Genomic DNA, 23,669 nt, shown 5'->3' with positions numbered 1-23,669 from the left:
GAACCCGGAGACAGTTCACAATGGCCTCTTTTATCAGTTTTTTATAGTTGTCTTGCACAGATTTGCCTCACCCCCCCACACATTTTATGCTATTGGTCGCTGTCCCTCGTGTCATTAGAAGTCTGCAAGCTTTTCTTTAAATGAATAAGACCACAGTGTCAGATCATAAGGTCATGTCTGTAGTTGCTAATCACTGGCAGTTTGAATACGGCTTTAGTGCTCAGGTAACGTAAGATCGACTACTCTGTTGCTTTTGATATAACATCTGCCAGATTCATTTCATAATATGCAGTTTATTGAGGAATTTCAGGTCATGTATTGACATTGAGATTTACCTTAATTAACCATATTCATTTGGTTTATTTTACAAATGTTACAGTGCCTCACATCAAATTACCTGTTACATCCTAAATAGAGACACATTTTCCCAAGACAGTCCTATGTTATACTTGCATGATTTAATGATAGCACCGTTTAGATCAATAAACATGGTACTGATGTACACACAGTCTAAACACAGTTTAGCTAAAATAAAACCTACAGATAATTTATTATAGCATGTTAAAATTGCCTCTTTGTAGGTGTGAGCAAAAATGTGCCGTTTCTGGGTGTGTCTCTGTAAATGCAAACAAGCTGATAAAATGCAAACACTGATAACCGTAATAGTGATTTGTTGAAATTAAAACTTTGCTGTCAATTATTTTCTCTCTTTCTCTCTCTGCACTAAATGGCAGTGCCGTGGTTGGATAGTGCTGCAAACGCAAGGCGCGACGCAGTGCGATGCGGCTTTTCATATTGCTAAGCAACCACAGAGTCAGCTGTCTTGTCAATCAAATATTGAAGCGTGAGCGCTCTTTTGCTGTTAACTGTCATATTAGCAGAAACTTTAAAAAGAGGGCACTTGCTCTGACCTTGTTTGAGGGTGAGAGGTGCACAAACACGAAGGAGAGAGTCAGCGAGTGGAGTCTGGTTCTTCAAAGCAACTGTAAACTTCCCTCACCACAATGTAAGGCCCGCCTCTCCCCTCATTCGATTGAACAATGGAAAGACGCGAATGACGTCGGGCGCTTCTCCGCTCTGCATCTGACATAAACGCTTTAGGTGTGACTGGCCCCTAAGGGGCGCTATTATTTTAATAAGATCCCTTTCTGACATCTCAAGGAGAGCCAAATCTAAATGACCTAATATTTCACATACTTGCAGAGAATGGTATACCAAACCTTTACTAGCAAAAAATACTGTGTTGTTCTTTTTCATATTTTCTAGATTGAAAGAGGCACTAGGGACCTGATTATAGCACTTAAACATGTAAAAAGTCAAATGTCCCCTTTAACACTTGCCGTTGTGATATGTGTGTATGTAGGAGTTCAAAAGTGAGGCGTACCAGCTGCAGATCGAGAGGGAAAGGTTGAACCATCAGGCCGGGATCCTGCTCAAGAAGGTGGCAGAGGAAAACGACCGCAGCCCCATCCTGGAACCAATGAACGAACTGAAAATCCTCTGGGACAACCTGGATAAAAAGATTATTAACAGACAGGTCAGAAAATAGAACTGAAAATACTGTAAACAAGATTTTAAATCAAATGCTCAACATTAGGGGTGTGACGAGACACTTTACCCATTTGCGCCTGATGCTGCATGCGCCGGCATTAGATGTAATGTTTCGGCGCGCAGCATCAGGCGCAAATGGGTTAATCTACAAGACGAGATGAGACACGAGATTGGGTTCACGAGAACGAGACAAGACGAGATTTTTACATTTTTTAAGAAATCCTCAATGATAAAATAAATGATTGGGAAACTGAAAACACATTATTTTGAAATGTTTTAACTAATCTAGGACTGCCCCTAACAATTATTTTGCTAATTGATAATGACGTATTTTGATATTTTTGATAATAAAAATAGACCCAAGTTAGCATTAAAGCAACACTATGTAGTTTTTTTTACCTTTAAATAATGTCTCTAAAATTATTTCAGTGATAGAACAACTTTTAACTGGACAAATTGTACTGTTGCTGCAACCTAAGCAGCCTCCTAGCTCCTACAAGCACACTCTGAAAGTGGCGGTGGAGGGTAGAGCACACAGCCCCGCCCCTCCCCCGTCTGCAGAAGAGTGTCTGATACCAGGCACTGTTGCGCTTTTCAACCACATGGGGGAGCTGTAAGTCATTTTTACATGGAAACTACATAGTGTTGCTTTAACCTTTACAATTACATAATAATTACGATGCAATAATAATTTGTTCAAATAAAGTATCAAAACGTAGCCTTTGTAATAAAAAGCAGCATGTATATGTACTATAACAAATGCCTGGAGGGGGCGCTAACGGACCCGCTTCTGTTACCTTCACTTTAGAATCTAAACTTTAGACGCTTAATTTTAACCAAACAACGTTTAAATCCATTTAAATCTTTAATATTTGACCAATTATATAGCAACTGTTATTCTTGAGCAAGAACTTGCAAAAATAAACTCCGAGTGAGGGTTTAAACTGCTGAGACACTTCTGACACTGATCAACAGACAATCACAACGCGTCTTAGACGAACATTATTGGAAGCCCAAACTGTTTGTGGCCTTGTCGCAAACAGAAAGCTGCATCCTCCGGAGGTCGCATATGCAGGCTGCATACGTCATCCAGCCTGGTTTATTTCAGTTAACTGAGCATTAGATTCGCAAGTCATGAGCATATTACAACAATTTACAATTAAAGTAATATAATAGTAAACTTTATAATTGTTAATATTTTGTAATAAGACAGTCTTTATGAAGTATGCAGTCTACAAAGGATGCAGCCTTTTGTTTGAGAAACGACCAGCATTTCACCTCTTTTTTTAATAATTAATCTCCGAGATCTCGTCGCACGAGATCTCGTCACACCCCTACTCAACATTCATTTCTTAGGGAAAATGTGGGGTGGATTTGTGACATTAGCTCAGTAGGAAAGTCATTTCACAGGCATAGCGAGTTGTTACATTGTAATTGGGAATAATGTTCACTGATGATTCATACATAGCCCAAACAAATCCAGATGTATATGATGTTATTGGTTAATATTATGTTTCCACTGCCACTGGCTACATCAGCAGATAATTCATTTCAGGAAAAGAAATACAATTTTTAACGAGACAATATGATAACATTTTAGCTTTAAATTATACCACGGGACTGGTTAAGAACATGTTCCACAGGTATGCATTATATCTCGATAAAAGCACACCTACTCTGTTAAATGTTTTTAAATAACCACCAGAGCAATGTCTGTGGTAACTGTGGTATACACGGGACTCCACTTCACGTCGTGCCACATTACCACCTTGGGTGTGCATTATTTTCTAATAATTCAACAACTACTCGTTGTCAAGTAATCCTCACATAATGCATAGTCCTCAAATAAATAGAAAATCACATTAGCCACTTTTCTCCTGATGTCTTACAGCACAAACTGGAGGGGGCGCTGTTGGCACTGGGACAGTTTCAGCACGCTTTAGATGAACTTCTGGCTTGGCTTACTCATACAGAAGAGCTGCTTGGTGAACAGAGGAAGGCCTGTGGCGACCCAAAAGCTATTGAGATCGAGCTCGCAAAGCACCATGTACGTAAACGTATTAACTCTCGTGTGAGCCAAGTATTTTAATATTTTTGTGTCTTTTAAGGTATTAAATTGGGTTGTGTTGGGCAGGTGTTGCAGAATGATGTCCTGGCCCATAAGAGCACAGTGGAGGCGGTTAATAAGGCGGGCAGTGACCTGGTCCAGTCCAGTGATGGAGAGGAGGCCAGCGGCTTACAGAACAAACTGGACAACCTAAATCAGCGCTGGAAAACCATCCTGGAAAAAACCGAACAGAGGAGAAAGCTTCTGGACAGTGCCCTGCTGCAGGCTCAGGCTTAAATACGACCGAGACCTGGCAACCCTCTGGAATCTAAACGGCTGAATGTTTCCTAAAATGGAGCGATGATTGATGATGTTCTCAACATGAGGCCAAATATGTACTTGGTTAATCTTAAAGAATGTGAAAGAGAAACAGTAAAGAGCGAGTCGATACACACATGGTCTCTCTCGGAGTTTAAAGCTCATGAAAACAATATAATGGAGAAAACATAATGCTCTGATTTTTCCTCACTGAAAGCAATATTAAGTTTGCTAATGAGCTGGCCAAAAAATAACTGCAGAAATTCAGGCCAGTGAAAAGACCATTCGCATTTTATGTTTTGCATTTTATCCTTATTATTGGGTGAATTACTTTACGATTCATACATGTTGTTGACAGGTTTCGTACGACTTTTTCAGTTCAGTTTGGTTATTTTCTTTATTGAACCTAAAACATTCTAAAAACATGAAAAAGTTTCACATTAAAACAAAGGGAAATATAGCATATAGCAGTTTATTGCATGTTTAACCCCAGCCACTACTATTTTCATTTCGTTCCACTTTTAGAGAATAATACCAATCTTTGTGATCATTAACCCGGGCGTCAGGGTTATTAAACACACCCCTCGTGACTGTGGTAATGAATGTGTGGACTCTATTGTTGTGACGCTGGCTCTTCTGTTTTCTAGGCTCAAGGTTTCCATGGTGAGATTGAAGACATTCAGCAATGGCTAAAAGACACAGAGCGTCAGCTGTTAGCATCAAAGGCCCTGGGCGGCTTACCAGATACTGCCCGCGAGCAGCTCGACACCCATCTGGTGTGTATTTAATAGTGCTGCGTACAGCTATCAGCTAGTGAATGCTGTATAACATTGCTTCATGATGTATATGTGAAACAGTGCTTTACGACAACTAAAGCTGGATGTCATAAAACATCATTGTACTGTATGTAATGGTGTCACAAGAACAAAATCTCTCTCAGAATCCCTTATAGACATTCATCTATAAAGTAAGCATTAACATTGTAAGAAATGTAAGAAATTAACAAAATAAAAAGTAAATACTGTATATGTCTGTGTTTTATAGGAACTGTGCAATACGTTAGAGGCAAAAGAGGAGATATACAAGCAGCTTCTTCAGAAAGGGCAGCAGATTTTGGCCATGACGCCCGAGGGTCAAGACAGCACCACCGAACTGGACCTACGCAACCTGCAGGCCAAATGGGAGAGTGTTCAGGCCAAAGCGTCTGACAGGAAGGTGAGAGTCCAAACTTCATGTTCCTCCTGTCACTCCTCGTCTTCATTGGCACAAGAGTTGGGTTTGATCCCAGAGTTAAAGCGCTGAGTTCGTTAATGCAGTCATGATATCAGATCCATGAGCTCTTTTGCTTTGATGTGATCAGATGGATGATTGTCTTTTAACCTTTTGCCTAAAGTAAGTCATAAATCAGTACACAACAAAGTCACATCACCTATGGACTCTAAAAAAAGTTACAGAAGTGGATTAAAGGAATAGTTCACCCAAATATGAACCTTATGTCATCACATGCTTGACCTCATGTTGTGATATTCTTTATTTACTGGCACATAAAGAATTTCACACAGCTCATTTCCATTCAATGAAAGCATATAATACCAGAGGATGTAAAACTTCAAAAACAAAAAAGAAAATTTACGACCAATTTGTTCTAAAATGTAACATTTTAATTAAACAAAACATATTAAATTATACAAAGTAGTGCTGTTGGTTAAAAGCCTTATTTTTTTACGTTTAATTACACAGAATTCATGATAAATTAATGTATTTTAAAAATGTCATAAAACTAGGGCCCCCCTGGCACCATCTCGCGGCCCCCGGTTAGAGAACCACTGTTTTAACCAATATAAAAATAGTCTCTGGTATTTCCAGAATGTGTCTGTAAAGTTTCAGCTCCAAATACACCACACATCTTAAATTTGTGGCTGCAATAAAAAAAACACACTTTTTTTGTGTGCGTCTCTTTAAATGCAAAAAAAATCTTCTGTTCCCCTCCCCGTATGCAAAGTAGGGGGTAGAGCGCTTACATATGTTGAACTACACGCTCATAAGGCGGAGTCTGTGAGCGGTCATGGGTGGGGTGTAATCAATGTGACATCACATTGATAGGGGATCCCTAACAGCCTGTTGCGGTTTAAAGAATATTACACAAAGAAGAAAAGATGAATTTGAATAATAACAGGATGCTTCTGAACACACACTGGTGGCTCATTTTCTGATAGAAACACATGTAAAAGTGCATTTTCTAGGTTAGGGGGGCTTTAAGACACCTCAAATATGCACTTTACCGGCAGGACCCGCTTAATATCCGCTTAATCTCCGCTTAATCTCCTTATCCGTTTATATGTGTATACATGTATATCTCCCAAGGGTTTTTCCCTCCTAGGACTTTTTATTTTTTATTTCCTCGGCTAAACAACCCGGGGTTTTTGTTTTTTTTTTCTCCTAGGGGGTTTTTTACCCCGGGGAGGTAGCCTGCTTGGGCTTAATTTAGCTTCTTCTCCTAGACGTTACATTAGTAATACGCTCGCTCATAATGTCGAGTCATAGCCGCAGCAAATTTGATTGCTTATGCTATTGTGTATTATCTTGAGCTATCTGTCGTTTTTCTGTGCTTTTACTGCTTCTATTAATGTAAAGCTGCTTTGAAACAATTGAGTATTGTGAAAAGCGCTATATAAATAAAATTGAATGAATTGAATTGAACTTTAGTCTGGGACTAAAATCTTAAGACTTCTCTGGGAAACAGCCCCTATATGGGTTAAAAATCGCACAGATTTAGTTCAGAATTGACATGTATTCGAGATTGTATTCAGATTAAATCTGTCTGTTGATAGAATGATGTCAGAATTGTAAATTTTGGAAAGGCATATGTTTACATCAGGGTTGTTGACCATACAAGCTCTTTTCTGGACCCTGACTGTATCATAGTATGTATCTGCACTTTAGATTTTAACCAGACATCTTGTTGAATACAGCGAGTTATGTGCTGTCAAATGAAATCAGTGAAAGATTTTAATCCAGTTGATGGGAAGTTCATGTGTCCCTTTTGCCCAGCAGTGATGTGCCTGAGGAAAACAGAGAGATAAAGATGCAATTACTGAAATTCATTGTGCTCATACTGTCAGATTATCAGATGAAAAATACAATTGAGACTGCATGTATGTGTTGTCTTGATTGTCTTTTCATGTTTGTCATCTTCTTTGATTCTCTGATATTACAGTCACGCTTGAATGCCAAATATAACCCCTAATCACACAGTATATATAAGCAACAGTATTACGGATTGTGATGATTATAAACTGTTTTTAAACAAGTACCTCACCCCAAACATTAAACCGGGATATAGTTGAAAATATGTGTATTTGTGGACAGGTGAAACTGGAGGAGGCTCTGGTGATGGCCACAGACTTTCACAACTCACTGCAGGATTTCATTAACTGGCTGACACAGGCTGAGCAGACCCTCACTATGATTTCTCCTGCCTCTCTTATCCTGGAGACAATTATGTTCCAGATAGATGAACATAAGGTCAGTGCTCGATGGCGTCACCATGTATTCACCTTTTTTGTTTAGTGTCACATTTATTAACACACGTTTATTAAACTGTATGTCAGCAAACAGCGGATTATTGCACACTACACTAGTCAAGTGTTTGAACACACTCCACTGAATTAATGTTTCCCTTATGTCTTATAATTGGCTTTTTTTTACAGATGCTTTCAACCACACCACTGAATTCTGAAAATTAGGCCACTTTTTGACAGTCAACCTTTTTAAACACCTTTTGTAAAGCTTTGTGTATAGTGCAGTACAAACACAAAGTAGCATAAATGATCAACATTTACCCTATAATCTGTCTAAATTTCCTAGTGTCTTGAATTTGTTTCTTTTAATCTGATCTGCTGGCTTTCCACAGATGTTTGTGACTGAGGTGAACTCGCATCGAGATCAGATCATTGAGTTGGATAAGATGGGAACACACCTGAAGTACTTCAGTGAGAAGCAGGACGTGGTGTTGATCAAGAACCTGCTGCTGAGCGTTCAGAGTCGCTGGGAGAAGATCGTGCAGAGGTCTGTAGAGAGAGGACGACTGCTGGACGATGCCAAGAAACGGGCGAAACAGGTGCCAAAAGTCCGGACGATCCACAGGACAAATTTGTTTTCACAGTTTGTCTAAATGGTTTTAAGATAAGCTTTAAAGATAAAGATATTGTGGACGAGCACACGAATGAATGACTTCTCGTGGGTTTTTGTTGTGCAGTTTCACGAGAGCTGGACCAAACTGATGGAGTGGCTGGAGGAGTCTGAGAGAGCTTTAGACTCAGAGCAGGAGATCGCAAATGATCCAGACAAGATCAAGACGCAGTTAACCCAGCACAAGGTGACCTACACGACTCTGTTTTCTTTTGAACATCCATTGACTTCCCAAATTGCTGCTGATACTCATCAGCAGGGTGCGATTTGCTAGGGGGATTAACCCCCTCTGGTCTTTATATCCCTGCCTCTGATTAATTATTTTTTATATAAACGGCCTAAAATAAAGTAAAAACGCTGCCACGCAATAGTGCAAACAATATAGGAATAGAGTATTACTGTCTGCTCTTACGACAGCTCGTCTAGGTTATGTCATGATCCCTTTTTAATCCATGCCTGGATTTTTTCAAATGTCACCAAGCACCAATAGTTTATTTCAGGGTGAAAACAGACAAATAATAAATGAAAAGGATTCCAAGCAAAATATCATCGTGTTTTACAGGACTGTTACAAAACAAATTCAAGATATATTACAATTAAGAATGACACAGCAGAAACTACCATTGTCAGAATCGAGGGGAACTCCCAGCATAACACAGGAAAGCAAAAACGAAGACAACAGTCTGTCATCAAACAGACTATTTTCTAATCTGACATCTTGTTGAGAGTACATTGTGCAGTGCATTTTTTCTATTAAATATTAAGATTATAAATTATTGTTTTTGCATGTCTGGTGCAAAGCATAAAGAAGAAATGCATTCTGACATGTAAGGTTCAGGTTCTGCAATTGTTTTATTAAGTTTCTGTAACGGAGGCCAGCCTACCAACAGATATTAGGGCTCGTGGCCTTCAACCTCCTTATTAGAGCGCCGACTCTCGTGGCGGACCAGAGCGGTTTGAATCTCAGGGGCTGTTTACACTTGGTATTAAGATGTGTTTTCGTCTGGGCGGGTACGAGTAGGTCTGGTTACATTTCTATATTTATTTTATTTCAACAGTTACAAGAAATAGCTTAATATCCTGAATATTCAATGGGTGCGTTCACACCGCATTTACTTACAGGTACAGAGTCCTGTTCAGACAGCAAATTACAGACACAAATATAACACTCTCTGTATTTTCGAACAAGAACGTAAGTGATGTGATGTATTTTCCTTTTTGTCCGAGACGTCTGTTTCAATAGCTGGTCGGTAGAAATCAGTGTAGTGGGAGCACGCATAAAACATGTTTAAAACAGTTATGGTAAACTCGTGTCACTCGCAATACGGCTCACCAGAAGTCTTACACAAAGGAGCTCAATGATGAAGTGAAGACAGCATGTCAGCAATGTGTGATTCTTATATCAGCACATCTACAATCTCACACATCATACTGTCAAAATGTATGTCAAAATAAGGTGGATAGGATGAGAGGATGGTTTGCAAAATCCACTTCATATGTTGAAGAGGTTCTGCATTAGTGCTAATAATTTTGTAAGTAACGTTTAATATCTTGCAAAAAAAGATAGTTTTGCTATACAAGACGTCCATATGTCACCAGGAGTAATGGGGGTTACTTTTGTATTGGATATATCTGCTTTTAAGCTTTCAAAGTGGCTGATCTGTTGAGTTGCATTAGCAAATTGTATTATACACGTAACATTATAGTAATCGTCCACTTTAAAGGTTTTATACTTTTGCAGAGCAAAACTCTATATATCTCACGTAATGGGCTACACGTGATTCTATACGTTATGAGGCTGTTTACACTTGGCATTAACATGTGTTTTCGTCGATCGGATCACAAGTGGACGACGTTAATGCCAGGTGTAAACGGTGTTCAATACGTTTTGAGCTCGTCTACTTTCGACCACTTTCAACCACATCCAGAGGTGGTCGAAACCACTTTCGATCGGATCGCTTTGGAGTTGCGGAACGCACATGTGGTTGAATGCGTTCGAACAGCCACACGCGACCGCCTTCTCTCCGCCCATTTGTCTAATCTGAGGTATTAAACACAAGTTTTACGTCTTTTTTGACTTCTGGCGTGAACATTTGGTGAACAGCGCTATTTTTAGCCTTTCATTGATAAAACTGAGCGGCTGATCTCCGTAGTTTCGTTTTGAAAGCGTGTGAAAGTTGCGCGATCCTATTTCATCAATTGCGCTGAAAATTCAAAGAAAGCTCTTACATACTCATGTACAAAACACTGTGCAGCATGTTTACTTGCTAAACAAGTAGTGCACTCCGACATAATATAAGTTTGCATCCATATAAACTCATAATTACTCCCGCTCGGGTTTGAATGACAGCAGAGAGACTCGCCCACCGTCTCACAGACCACCCCCTAGTATTCAGCACAGAAGCGGTCGAAAGTGGACAAAAGAGACGGATTTAAATACCAGGTGTAAACGTAATGTGTCTCTCTCGTCCACTTGTGATCCGATCGATGAAAACACATCTTAATACCAAGTGTAAACAGCCCCTAAGTAGTATGCTCTGTGGCATCTATAAAAATAATATAATATTGCAGTAATTTTGCTGTAATTTTCATGCATTTTACCTTAATGCAGAGAACAAGCACAGTTGTCCAGTGCGTTTCCGTTTACACAGCACAGGTTCTTTGTAAATGCGGTTGTGAAACTCTTAAATTTTCCGGTGTGAGGTCGGTTATAGAATGCGGTTGTAAACCCGTAAATAACCGAACTGCATGTGAACGCAACCGTCTTAAGGACTCAAATACAGGTTTGACAACCGCATCCAAATCGCACCCTGCCCATCAGACTCATCTGTGTATGTGGAACATCTGCTGGTTAATAGACATGATGTGAATCATAAAGCCATGTGTTGTCTCACTTACAGCTGTTGTTGTGTTTTAATTACTGTGAGTCACAAAGGAGTATTTCCTTTTATGTAAGTCATAAAGAAGTGCCATCATATTATAATCTAATAGCAGTGCTTAAGGTCAAATTAGCCTTTTTCACAAATTCAGCCCATTCATTTTGTGTGAACAAACCCATAAGAGTAACAGTATGATGTGTGAGATTATAGATGTGCTGATATAAGAAGTCTGCTTTAAGCCAATCACACATCGCTGACATACTGTCTTCACTTACATTTGTTTAAAAAAAGTATTGTAGTAATTTAGTAAAATGGTCTTGGGTATGTAAATAGCTGGTTTGATACATTTACCAGAAGGGTCGAGTTGCGAATTTGACTGTGATGTAAAGGTCTTGCATGTGTGATAAGTCCTATTGTGCTCTTTACAAAAATACCTTTGAGAGATGCTGTAATCACTAAGCATGCTAGATGAGAGCACTTTTGAGACTCTTGCTATATTCAGTTTGGTTTGCCCCTCTATTGTCCCACAATCCCTCAAACAATACGGGGGGTTAGTGCTTTTAAAGTGAAGTTAAGTGCCATGAGTGGGTTTAACACAGGATATGAGTTGAAGAAGAGGTTTGTGTGACCACACTGCTACCCAGTGATTTGTAATTAACAGCTCAGCAGTGCCTCACATGTTCTGATGAGTCAGACGCAAAAACAAATGCCAGGATTTGATGACATCAGGTTTCCAAGAAGGACTCACAGGTTGTGGGACTCATGACCTTGAGCTATGTTTGGATGACCGTGGACTTTTTTTGTGTGTTGATGGGATTATAGGAGTTCCAGAAAGCTCTGGGCAGCAAGCACTCAGTGTACGACACCACAAGTCGCACCGGCCGAGCTTTAAAGGACAAGACATCTCTCCAAGATGACAACCAGAAACTGGACGACATGCTCAGCGAGCTCAGGGACAAATGGGACACAGTCTGTGGGAAATCTGTGGAGAGGTACATTTAAGTGAATCACATGAAAACATATTCAGGTCACATTTCATCCTTAAAAAACGAAATAAATTATATTTTGCATTAAGGAATACATTTGTCAGGGTATTTAACTGAAAACAGCTAATTTCCACATCAAATTATCATCACATTTTTTAGCAGATACTATCCAAATTAACTCACTGTACAAATGAGTGTGCATTTAAGATTTCACCAGATAAACACTGTACATTAAGATATGTTTACAAGAGCTGAAGCTAGAATAGAAACTTGTAACATGTTTTCTGCACTGCACCAGTAATATTTATCATTTATTAACCGAATTAAAACTTAATATAAAGTAGTTATTGCTGTCGATTCAATCAAAAGGTTGATTCAGAGAGCGCACATACCAATACACATTAAAGCACATGTTGCTTTGAATACAAATATCTGCTAAATGCATAAATATCTAAATATTAAGCGTTCAGAACCCTCTAAATCAGTCGGGCAAGTTTTCTTAAAAATGTAAATTTCTTGTAAATGTCACAAAATGTTCATAAATGTTACTTTTGAGTTGGCTGATTCTTATGAATTCGTAAGAAGTGAACCGTACAAAAACGTATGATTATCATTAAAAAAATGATGAAACCCCACCCCTAACTCTGCCCCTAATCCCAACATCACAGTGTGGTCATATGAATTAATACAGATTAGCCACCTCGTGAAAATAAATTGCCATTAGATTGCATTGGAATTTTATATATTTGATTGTTTTTGGCTGTCTTGCTTTAACGAATTCTGTCAACCACAGTAATATGTGCCGAGAGCATTCGGTCAATGCTCTTATCTCAGCTTTTGCATCTGAGCTTTTTACATAGATTTTATCCTAAAGGATTGATTCAAATGTTAATGTCCATGATACCTGTGTATGACTAATGGTCAGAAAGGAGGATTCCTGGTCATAGATATATAATAACTATTTTACAGCATGTGTTTTTCTTTCTACAGGCAGAACAAGTTGGAGGAGGCTCTGCTGTTCTCAGGTCAGTTCACAGACGCGCTGCAGGCTCTCATCGACTGGCTCTATAAAGTTGAACCGCAGCTGGCTGAAGATCAGCCTGTTCATGGGGACATAGACCTTGTCCTGCATCTCATTGACAGCCATAAGGTATCCTTATGTTCATAATAATTATTTTCATCTTTACAGTTGTGCCACTTTATTCACCGTCTTACACTTTACCGGCAAATATGGCATTTGATTCGTTTCCACCAGTCAGTAGGTTTAATTTAATGCATTTTTTTCATGCATTTAAACATATGTTAAGAATATACATGGGTTCATATAGTCATAATATTTTAATGTTTTCTTTCGTGCACTAAACGTCTTCAGTCTACATGCACATAATGCACTGCACATGGCCAAATAAGCATGAATAAAAGTATCATTAGCTCAGTATGAACAATGGAAACTCCCAAGTGATCTGTGTGCATGTTTCAAGAATGTTTTGTTAAATTATCTAACTCTGTTTTTTGGGTCTCTGCTAGTATCCAGTACATGAGTTAGAGGTGATAGGAGTTCACATCATATCACAGCATGTTTGAGCTGAGCTCAGTGATGATGACCTCATACAGGCTCATAATTCATGTCTTGGCTAAAACAAAAAGCAGTCATCGGAGCGTTTCAGACTATATTTGGTTATTTGTACAGATCCACGGCTGAATGAATATTGTCCAGTTTTCTGAAAGTACATATCATGTTTTTCAATGATTGCTTATTTTTCTCTGCAACGGTAACCGTAATCCTATAAACCGCAAGTGATTGTAGTCAAGTTGGTTCAGTGTTTAATTCTGTAAACATCTCAGAATAATCAAGCTGTGAACATTTTAGGAGATGAGAACACAGCAGAATCTGATATGATATTAAATCAGAAGTATGTTATCCATTTTGAATCAAAGTTTAGACTCTACGTAAAATATCTCTTTCTTAAAACTCAAGAGTTCATGAGACATTGCAGTCCTTTAGTTTTTATATCAATTCTGTGCAAATGTTCATAAATCCTGGATGTCAAATCAAGCGATTATTATGTTTTAAGGCAGAGGATCAGTTCTCTCAAGTGATTACATTGGAGGATTATCAGATTGAAACACATTTATGTCCATTAAAAATAATTCAAACCTTAACATTGCTTGAACAACACAAACATTACAAAAGTGCCAATCGTATACAGACTATACAAGAATAGATAGAACCAACAATTAAAACAATACATAAAACTTTCAAGATCTTTATGCTACATAAATCCTGATTCTGCGTACGTATAGAAAACGTATTTGTCTTCAGATAGTAGGAAAAGTAATTCTGTAATGCACCTCAACAAGCTAAGCGAGAACGACCATTCAAGATAGCAGACAAAAGAATGTAGAAAACAGAATGAATAAAGGGTAGTTCAGATTTATTAAAACTGATATTTAGCCAAAATGTGTATATGCTGCACACAAAGTTTGCTATTTTGGAGTATGGCACACTTAGTGGCATTCTAAGCTCTTTTGTTTGGTTTGCATGAGAAACGTTATGCCAGGCTAGGTAATGCACAGCAAGGCAACTAAAACAGAAGCCATAGACTGGGACAATTAGAGATGGACTTATTGAATGTTTTTTAATCCCGTCTACTGCAGGTTTTCCAAAAAGAGCTGGGAAAGAGGACAGGCAGCGTGCAGGCTTTGAAACGCTCGGCACGTGAGCTGATGGAGAGCAGTCATGATGACTCATCATGGGTCAAAGTTCAAATGCAGGAGTTGAGCACTCGTTGGGAGACGGTGTGTAGTCTGTCAGTGTCCAAACAGACTCGGCTGGAACAAGCACTGTGTCAGGTGAGATAAACAAGAGCTTATATATCCTATCCCCCTAACTGTCTCAAGTCTATATTTTCGCCTTCTGTGCTGCTCAAACTGTTACAGAGTCTTAAACCGAACTGATTATTGGTCAAATTTGGATCCTACAAAAGAACTTGCAGAGCTTGGGAACTTGGGAAAGTTCACCCAAAAAATAAAATTCTGTCAACATTTACTCACCTTCATATTGGTACAAACCTTCATAAATTTCTTCATACATTTCTTGGTTCTGATGAACACAATAGAAGATATTTTGAATAGAGCCCTGCACAGGCCTGAAATCTAGGCCCTGGCCCGAGATGCTTAGGCCAAAACCTGGCCCTTTCTCGACAGCTTATCAAAATTCTCAGCCCGAGTCTGACCAGAGTCGGCTTTTTAATCCTTCCCATTGCGAATCTGTGACCGCAGTTATTAGTGCTTGTCAACTATTTAATATTTGATATGTAAAACCTGAAATAAAACTTTCCGTGTAGAAGTTAAGAATGTGTTGGCTATGTGACGCGACAGTCAGCATTTGATCATTTCAAATCCATTTACAAAATAAAGATAATTTACTTTGTGTTGTAAATCTAACTCTAGCACAGTATCTATTGGTTTATGTTGGTTCAAGTTAATTCAGAGTAAACCTTAAATAAATATATATAATACATTTATAAAATAATAAAATTGGTTTTGTAATATTCACTGCTCCCATTCTCTCAGACCTTCTAAAACATTTAAAAGCATTCAGCAAAATTCCACTTGGCTTATTTTGCAAAAGAAATCTGCAGAAATCAACATATAACTCTTACACAGTCATATAACTTACACAGCCGTACTACTCTTAAAGCTTTGTTTTAAATGGCAAAATAAGGTTTTAGGTAATTTTAGAGCATTTTTTGTTAGACAAATTAAAATTTTTGATGTGATAACCAAACGGTTAGTGGCCAACAGCAAGTTGACGACATGTTTGATCAATTAGCCTCTCAAATCAACACGTCACTTGCCTACAATAACATCTATATAAAATATGTATTTCAAACAAATCACAATGTGAGTTTAAACATTTATTATCACACACACTATTTTTGTCACAGTCTCTCCTGGATATTTTCACTGTCACCGTTATCCTTAACGTGGTCTTTGTGTATGGTGTGTTGTACTGTGTTTAAAATAAATGATAATGCCTTTAGAGTAGGAATGGTTGTTTTGTCTAACGCATTTGTGTGTTGTTTCTCAGGCTGAGGAGTTTCACTCCACTGTTCATATTTTACTCGAGTGGCTCGCGGAGGCTGAACAGAGTCTTCGTTTCCACGGCACCCTGCCTGATGATGAAGAAGCCCTCTGCGCTCTCATCGAACAGCACAAGGCAAGTTCAATACTGGATAAATGGTGTAATGTTAACCACGTACAAACCTGCCATCAATAATACTATATTAATATTTATTAACAATGAGCAGCAACATTATCCGTTTAAAGACCCGGTCAAAGAGAGAATAAGAACTATAAACATAATTATAACTATAGTAGTATCCACCACACCAACAGACAATAACGTTGTTTATTCTAGTTCACATGCTGCAGTTTAACAATTTTTAAAATGCCAGCCTTTTATATTCAATTGGACTTCAATGTTTTATTATTCATCAGCAGGAAAAAACACTCTGAAAGTGAGTTCTTCTCCTAAGACAGTCTTAGGTTTTTTAAAGTAACGTGCTATGCTTCAAATCAATGCATCTTATTGGTTCACTCATGTCTCAGGACTAGTTACTAGTCATGTGCATATTTTATCACTGTGCTTTGATTGTAATGCTCAGATTATTATCCTACAACTCACATTTTCACAGTTAGCATTGCTAGCAGACACCTTATGAAAAATAAGCTTATTTTATATACAGTATTTCATATCGTCTAGTAGTTTTCTATGATTGCTTATTTCCGTACTGTTTTTCAGCGTTTCTACTCTTTGTACTAATGTGTTTTTATTGTACAGCAGCTTTGAATGTTACTCATTAGGGGTGTGACGAGACACTTAATCCACGAGACGAGACACGAGATTGGGTTCACGAGAACGAGACGAGACGATATTTTTACACTTTTTAAGAAACCCTCGATGATAAAATAAATGAATAAGAAACTGAAATCATGTTATTTTTAGATGTTTTAACTAATTAAGGACTGGCCCTAACAATTATTTTACTAACTAATAATGAAGTAATTTGTTATTTTTGGGTAATAAAAATAGACCCAAGTGAGCAGTATGCTTTAAAATTACATAATAACGAAGATGCAATAATAATTGGTTCAAATAAAGTATTAAAACCAAGTTACATTAAACAACATTACATTAACAAACACATTACATTTGTGTCCTATAAATAAAAAGCATTATGTATATATTATAACAAAGGCCTGCAGGGGGAGATAATTGACTCGTCTCACGGACGCTATCTTCACTTTCACTTTAGACGGAGAGAAACGCTTATTTTTAGCCAAACAATGTTTGAATCCATTTGAATATTTAATATACGTCCATTTCTTTACAATAGATATGAACATGCAGACATTAAATCATGTAAACTCTGTGATGGTTTAATCTGCTGAGACTTCACATCTGACACTGATTAACAGACAAACACAACACGTCTCAGACTTCATACGAGCTCCCAAACGAACATTATTGGAAACCCAAACAAAAAAAGCAAATGCAGTAAAAGATAGAATATAATGCATGCACTGTAAGAGGCGAATTACATCAACCACGCTTTAAACGCTTGGAAACGCAAGGCGCGACGCACTGCCTTTTTTTAAAAAAGAGCAGTGCGAGTCGACGCGGCTTTTAATATTGCTAGGCAACCACCTAGTCAGCTGTCTTGTCAATCAAATATTGAAGCGTGCGCTCTTTTGCTGTTAACTGTCATATTAGCAGAAACTTTAAAAAGATGACGCTTGAGGTGCACAAACACGCAGGAGAGAGTGAGCGAGTGGAGTCCGGTTCTTCAAAGCAACTGTAAACTTCCCTCACCACAACGTAAGGCCCGCATCTCCCCTCATTCGAGTGGACAATGGAAAGACGCGAATGACGTCGGGCGCTTCTCCGCTCTCAGCGTTCCATCAAAAGCGTGTGCTGCGGCCGCCGGCAAAAACCGCAAGGCGCTCAGCGCGCTTAAACAGCGAGCAAACGCTCCATGCCCATAGAATATCATTTAAATAGGCGCCTGCAACTGCCATAAACGCTTTTGGTGTAACTGGCCCCTAAAAGGGTCAACCAGAAAGCTGCATCCTCCGGAGGTCGCATATGCAGGCTGCATACGTCATTAAAGTTTATTTCAGATCATTAACTGAGCATTACATTTGCAAGTCGTGAGCATATTACAACAATTTGCGATTAACTAAATTATTAGTAAACTTTATAATTGTTAGTAGTCTCTAATAAGACAGTCTTTATGAAGTAAATGCAGTTTAAAAATGCGACCACCAAGGATGCAGTCTTTTATTTGAGAAAAGGCCAGAATTTCACCTACACAAGAAATCTCGCGAGACACACTTAATCTCGCGATACATATTCGCACGAGATCTCGTCACACCCCTATTACTCATCAATTCATATTGAAGTATAAATATAGTGATGTAGTTTTATTGCATTGTGTCACCGTTCACACTTACTAATGGAAGGAGCTTTAATGTTTGCAGGAATTTATGAAGAAGCTGGAGGAGAAGAGGCTGGCACTGAATAAAGCCACAAGCATGGGAGAAGCCATCCTGTCCATCTGCCACCCAGACTCTATTACCACCATCAAACACTGGAACACCATCATTAAAGCACGCTTTGAGGAGGTTTGTCCATCTCCAACAGCTTTCCATTAAACATCTAATCTTATATTAGAAGCCCATCATATTGAAGAAACAAGTTTAAAGTCAACTCATTATTGACTGACCGTGTCATTTAGGTTTATAACATAGTCCTGTAGCTCAGTTGGTGGTAGAGCGTTGAGTTAGCAGGTCATGGGTTCAGAAACACACATACTGATGATATGTTTATCTTTTCATGCACTGTGACTCATTTTTGATACAACTGAGTGCTGCAGGCATACATGCAAAACAGGAAATGTACAGAATTGTCTATAGATGGTTTTAGCAGCAACAACATAAACAAACAGCTTTTGTGTACTAAACGCAGCTCCTTTTGCATAGAATCAATAACAACAGTGTCCTTTTACCGTAATTTATTTTATAATTTTTTTTTGGGGGGTGACAAGTAAATTACCTTTGTTCATATATCATATCTAATGCATATCAGCTATTTCACCGAGCTAACGTTACTGTGTAAAGTTAATGTATACAATGTTAGCTACAGATCCATGAATTATTTATTGCCTGGCTGCCAAACCTCTCCACACAGTTATGATCCATGCTCATCGTCTCCCCCCATCTTTAGCAAACCAATACATGTTATTTTCGACAAGGTATTTGTTTCAGAAATAAGTTTAGTCACTAGCCAGACCGATAAATAAATACAAACCAGAAGTTCACTTCTGTTCAGGTGCATAACCACAACAGTGCATGTGTGACCGATGAAATCCTCTATATATAACAATTGTAGATACAATTTACTAAATGTCTTCTTCAGGCATCAGTCAGTATTTATTGTGACCTCTCTTAGCACTAAACACATCTTGAGCTTTTTTGAGGAGACTGAAGTCATTCGGTTTAAATTAGAAATCAGGATTTAATTTCATTTAGGTTTAAGGGATCCTGCAGTTGCCTGCCAGTGTTATTGCTCAAGTATAAGAGGAGTTTACCCTTAAAGGGGCCATGACACAAGACTTTTTTAAGATGTCAAATAAATCTTTGGTGTCCCCAGAGCACAAATGTGAAGTTTTAGCTCAAAACACCATATAAATAATTTATTATAGCATGTTAAAATTGACACTTTGTAGATGTGTGCAAAAATTTGCTGTTTTGGGTGTGTCCTTTAAAATGCAAATGAGCTGATGAAATGCAAACACTGATCACAATGTGGTGGTTTGTTGCAATTAAAACTCAATTGTGCTTTTCTCTGCACTAAATGGCAGTGCTGTGGTTGGATAGTGCAGATTAAGGGGTGGTATTATTATAATAAGAGCTCCTTAGGACATCATAAGGAGAGCCAAATTTCAACGACCTATTTTTTCATGTGCTTGTAGAGAATGGTTTACCAAAACTAAGGTAATGGGTTGATCTTCTTCACATTTTCTAGGTTGATAGAAGCACTGGGGACCCAATCATAGCACTTAAATAGTGCTGCCTCATGATTAGTCGCAAGTTTTTGTTTACATAATATATGTGGGTGTATTGTGTATAATAATTATGTATAAATACACATACACACATGCATGTATATAATTAAGAAACATTTGCATGTGTATATACATGTTAATATTTATATATAATCTATATAATATAATCTATTTTGTTCTTAAAATTATACATTTATGTGTGTGTATTTATATAAACATAATTATTATACACAGTACACACACATTTATTATGTAAACAAAAACTTTTATTCTGCAAACGATTAGTCGCGACTAATCGCGAGGCAGCACTACACTTAAACATGGAAAAAGTCAGATTTTCATGCCATAGCCACTTTAATTCTTGACACTTCAGCTTATACTTCTATAGTGTATAGTGTACTATACTACATAAAAATAGTTTTTGGTTGTATCCTAATAGAGAGACTGATACATAATTATATATGATCACTATACCATTGCAAAAACAACTAATCTAAAGATGGCATGGTGGCCTAAGACTTTTGCACAGTGCTGTGTGTGTGTGTGTGTATATATATATTACACGTTTCATTAAGCCAGTCAATCAAATAATCACTAACAAAATAATCACTCTGTGGACTAATGGCGTCAGTGATTTGTTTGTGGATGTCAGGTAACAGCCTGGGCACGTCAGCACCAGCAGAGGCTCTCCAGTGCTCTGGATGAACTGCTGGCCACTCGGGATCTGCTGGAGAACCTGCTGAAGTGGCTTCAATGGTCTGAAACCACGCTCGGTGAGAAAGACAAAGAACCTCTGCCTCAGGAGATAGATGAGGTCAAAAGCCTCATCGCTGAACATCAGGTACCATCAGGTCCTATATAAAGAGCTCGCTAAAACTTCATTCCATGTAGTATGCGCTGTATGGACAAACTGTCTGTGTTCTTGTCGTTTACCAGGCTTTCATGGAAGAAATGACTAGAAAACAACCAGATGTGGACAAAATCACCAAAACCCATAAGAGGAAAACTACAGCAGATCCTCCAGTTCAGTCTCAAATCCCTGTTCTGGAGAAAGGACGATCTGCCAGTGAGTACCAGAATCCGATCTCGTCTTTCACAGTCAGGAATGAAAATCCTGCCATTATGGAAGGAAATCTGTGCCGTTGGATTTTGAATTCTAAGTCTCAGCACTGAATTTTTTTACATCGAATTTTTAACACTGAATTTTATTTTGCATCTAAATCAGACTTTGAATTTTAAAAGCCATCGAATTTCTAGCACTGAGTCTGAGGAAGGGTTGTAGAGACCCGAAACGTCACTCCAATAAAATATGTGAAAGGGTGCTTTTTTTGTGTGCGGATCCTTCTCTTTTTTTAGCACTGCTTTTTTGCCTATGACATTTTTTTCAATGTTTAAAAAAAATCAATGTCTAAAAAAATTCAGTGTAAAAAAATTCAATGTCTCAAAAAATTCAGACACTGAGTATTTTTACACTGAATTTTTTGAGACGTTGAATTATTTTGCACTGAATTTTTTGAGACATTGAATTTTTTTACACTGAATTTTTTTAGACATTGATTTTTTTTTACACTGAAAACATTGAAAAAAATGTGCTAGAAATTCGATGGCTTTTAAAATTCAAAGTCTGATTTAGATGCAAAATAAAATTCAGTGTTAAAAATTAGATGTAAAAAAATTCAGTGCTGAGAATTTGAATTCAAAATCCAACGGCACAGATTACCTTCCATATGCCATGCAATTCACATCTCATTAATGTTTTAGGTTTATGCACTGATTTGTAATTCAGAATAAAACCCATTGCTTTAAATTAAGTAGTATAGTTAAAGGCGGAGTCCATGATGTTTGAAAGCCAATGTTGATATTTGAAATCACCTAAACAAACACGCCCCTACCCCAATAGAATCTGGACCTTCTGTTGATAGACCCGCCCCACACATACGCAACCCGGCATTTGATTTGATTTGATTGGCTATAAGTGTGTTTTGGTAGTCGGCCCGTCTCCTTTTCCAAAGCGTTTTTCAAACATCGTGGACTCCGCCTTTAAGTGCACTAATGTTAAGGTCAGTGGTTTAAGTAGGATTGATTACATTTGTCATCAGGAAAGAGATCTCCTACACAATCCATGTACACCACAGCATCTCAGGCACAAATCGAGACCAAGAATCCCAGAGTGAACCTGCTGGTTAGTAAGTGGCAGCAGGTGTGGCTGCTGGCTCTGGACAGGCGGAGGAAACTCAACGACGCTCTGGACAGACTGGAGGAGGTTTGTCATTCATGCCCACCTGACTTCAGATCAGTGTTGACACAATAATCATGTCAAAAACATGCCCTAAACACACTAAATTTATCTGCTTTCAGCTGAAGGAGTTTGCAAACTTTGACTTTGACGTATGGAGGAAACGCTACATGCGCTGGATGAACCACAAGAAGTCGCGCGTTATGGATTTCTTCCGACGCATTGATAAAGACCAGGATGGCAAAGTCACAAGGCAGGAGTTCATTGATGGCATCCTATCCTCGAGTAAGAAAAACTTTATCAAAGAAACTTCTGTGATGGGAAAGACCTTGTTCAATGTTTTAAGCCACGAACATGATTCAGTAGCCTAAAATGAACATTTAGCATATTATGCACACATTTAACAAACAATCTATTCTAGAAATGATTGAGTTTGTCCAATCAAATGATCTATAATATGAGAATGTCCCTAAAAGCACCTGCTAGCAATAAGCAAATCACGTTTAGCAAGTTTATTTTAAATACAGCAGAAGAATGAACTCTTTTCTGGTCCTGCAGAATTCCCTACAAGTCGTCTGGAGATGAGCGCTGTGGCAGACATTTTTGATCGGGATGGTGATGGATACATCGACTATTATGAGTTTGTGGCCGCCCTGCATCCTAACAAAGATGCGTACAAACCATTAACTGATGCTGACAAAATTGAAGATGAGGTAAGCTTGACTCATTTCTCTTCAGGTGCTCTGCATATCTATGGTTTGATGTAGGGATGCAACGAAATGAAAATTCTTGGCCGAAACCGAAAACCGAAAAAAGGAAACCAAGGCCGAAAAACCGAAACCGAAACACTGAAAGAAATTATTATGCCAATCATTAGTACAATTGCATTTATGGCTATCACTGTGTACTAACTTTCCTAGGGGTGTGTGATGGATCAAAAAACACAGTTCGGATCACATTACAGTTTATGAGCCACAGATCAAATTATTTTTCGGATCAGCAAAAAGCGGGTAGGAAAAATCTAATAAACAATAAAGAACTTGCTAACATTTATAACAAAGAACAAAGTTGTACATTAATAAGGTCTGAAGTTAGCATTAGTTACAGAAATCAAATTAAATGAATCATAACACAAAAAATTAAATATATTATTATTTAAAGCTATTTGTCTCTTTGTCATGGGTTGTTTGATCAACATTAATGACACAGACTTAAGTAGGTTAATCTGACTGTAATCTATACATACACTTAAGACATAAATCTTTTTATTAGAAAAAGAATACTGTGGAGATCATTTTGTTTATATGTGCCCTGTCAATAACAGAGAGA

The 23,669-nt window shown here is 38.1% G+C and overlaps 1 protein-coding gene across 1 annotated transcript in view; it reads left to right on the top strand.

Moving 5' to 3' along the window:
* Nucleotides 1-23,669, top strand: part of dst (dystonin) — a 194,082-nt gene that overhangs the window by 158,976 nt on the left and 11,437 nt on the right. Inside the window, exons 79-96 of the mRNA XM_073872803.1 lie at nt 1,364-1,537; nt 3,443-3,598; nt 3,686-3,883; nt 4,564-4,692; nt 4,961-5,131; nt 7,286-7,441; nt 7,830-8,036; nt 8,175-8,294; nt 11,809-11,978; nt 12,963-13,122; nt 14,631-14,825; nt 16,066-16,194; nt 18,519-18,662; nt 20,757-20,945; nt 21,041-21,170; nt 22,204-22,367; nt 22,463-22,625; nt 22,899-23,053. Coding sequence (XP_073728904.1) covers nt 1,364-1,537; nt 3,443-3,598; nt 3,686-3,883; nt 4,564-4,692; nt 4,961-5,131; nt 7,286-7,441; nt 7,830-8,036; nt 8,175-8,294; nt 11,809-11,978; nt 12,963-13,122; nt 14,631-14,825; nt 16,066-16,194; nt 18,519-18,662; nt 20,757-20,945; nt 21,041-21,170; nt 22,204-22,367; nt 22,463-22,625; nt 22,899-23,053 — 2,910 coding nt within the window. The remainder of the gene's footprint in view (nt 1-1,363; nt 1,538-3,442; nt 3,599-3,685; nt 3,884-4,563; nt 4,693-4,960; nt 5,132-7,285; nt 7,442-7,829; nt 8,037-8,174; nt 8,295-11,808; nt 11,979-12,962; nt 13,123-14,630; nt 14,826-16,065; nt 16,195-18,518; nt 18,663-20,756; nt 20,946-21,040; nt 21,171-22,203; nt 22,368-22,462; nt 22,626-22,898; nt 23,054-23,669) is intronic.

This window comes from Misgurnus anguillicaudatus, chromosome 11, assembly GCF_027580225.2.
Source record: "Misgurnus anguillicaudatus chromosome 11, ASM2758022v2, whole genome shotgun sequence".
Lineage (NCBI taxonomy): Eukaryota > Metazoa > Chordata > Actinopteri > Cypriniformes > Cobitidae > Misgurnus > Misgurnus anguillicaudatus.
Note: the sequence above shows the minus strand (reverse complement) of the source record. Positions and strands in the feature narration are given on the sequence as shown.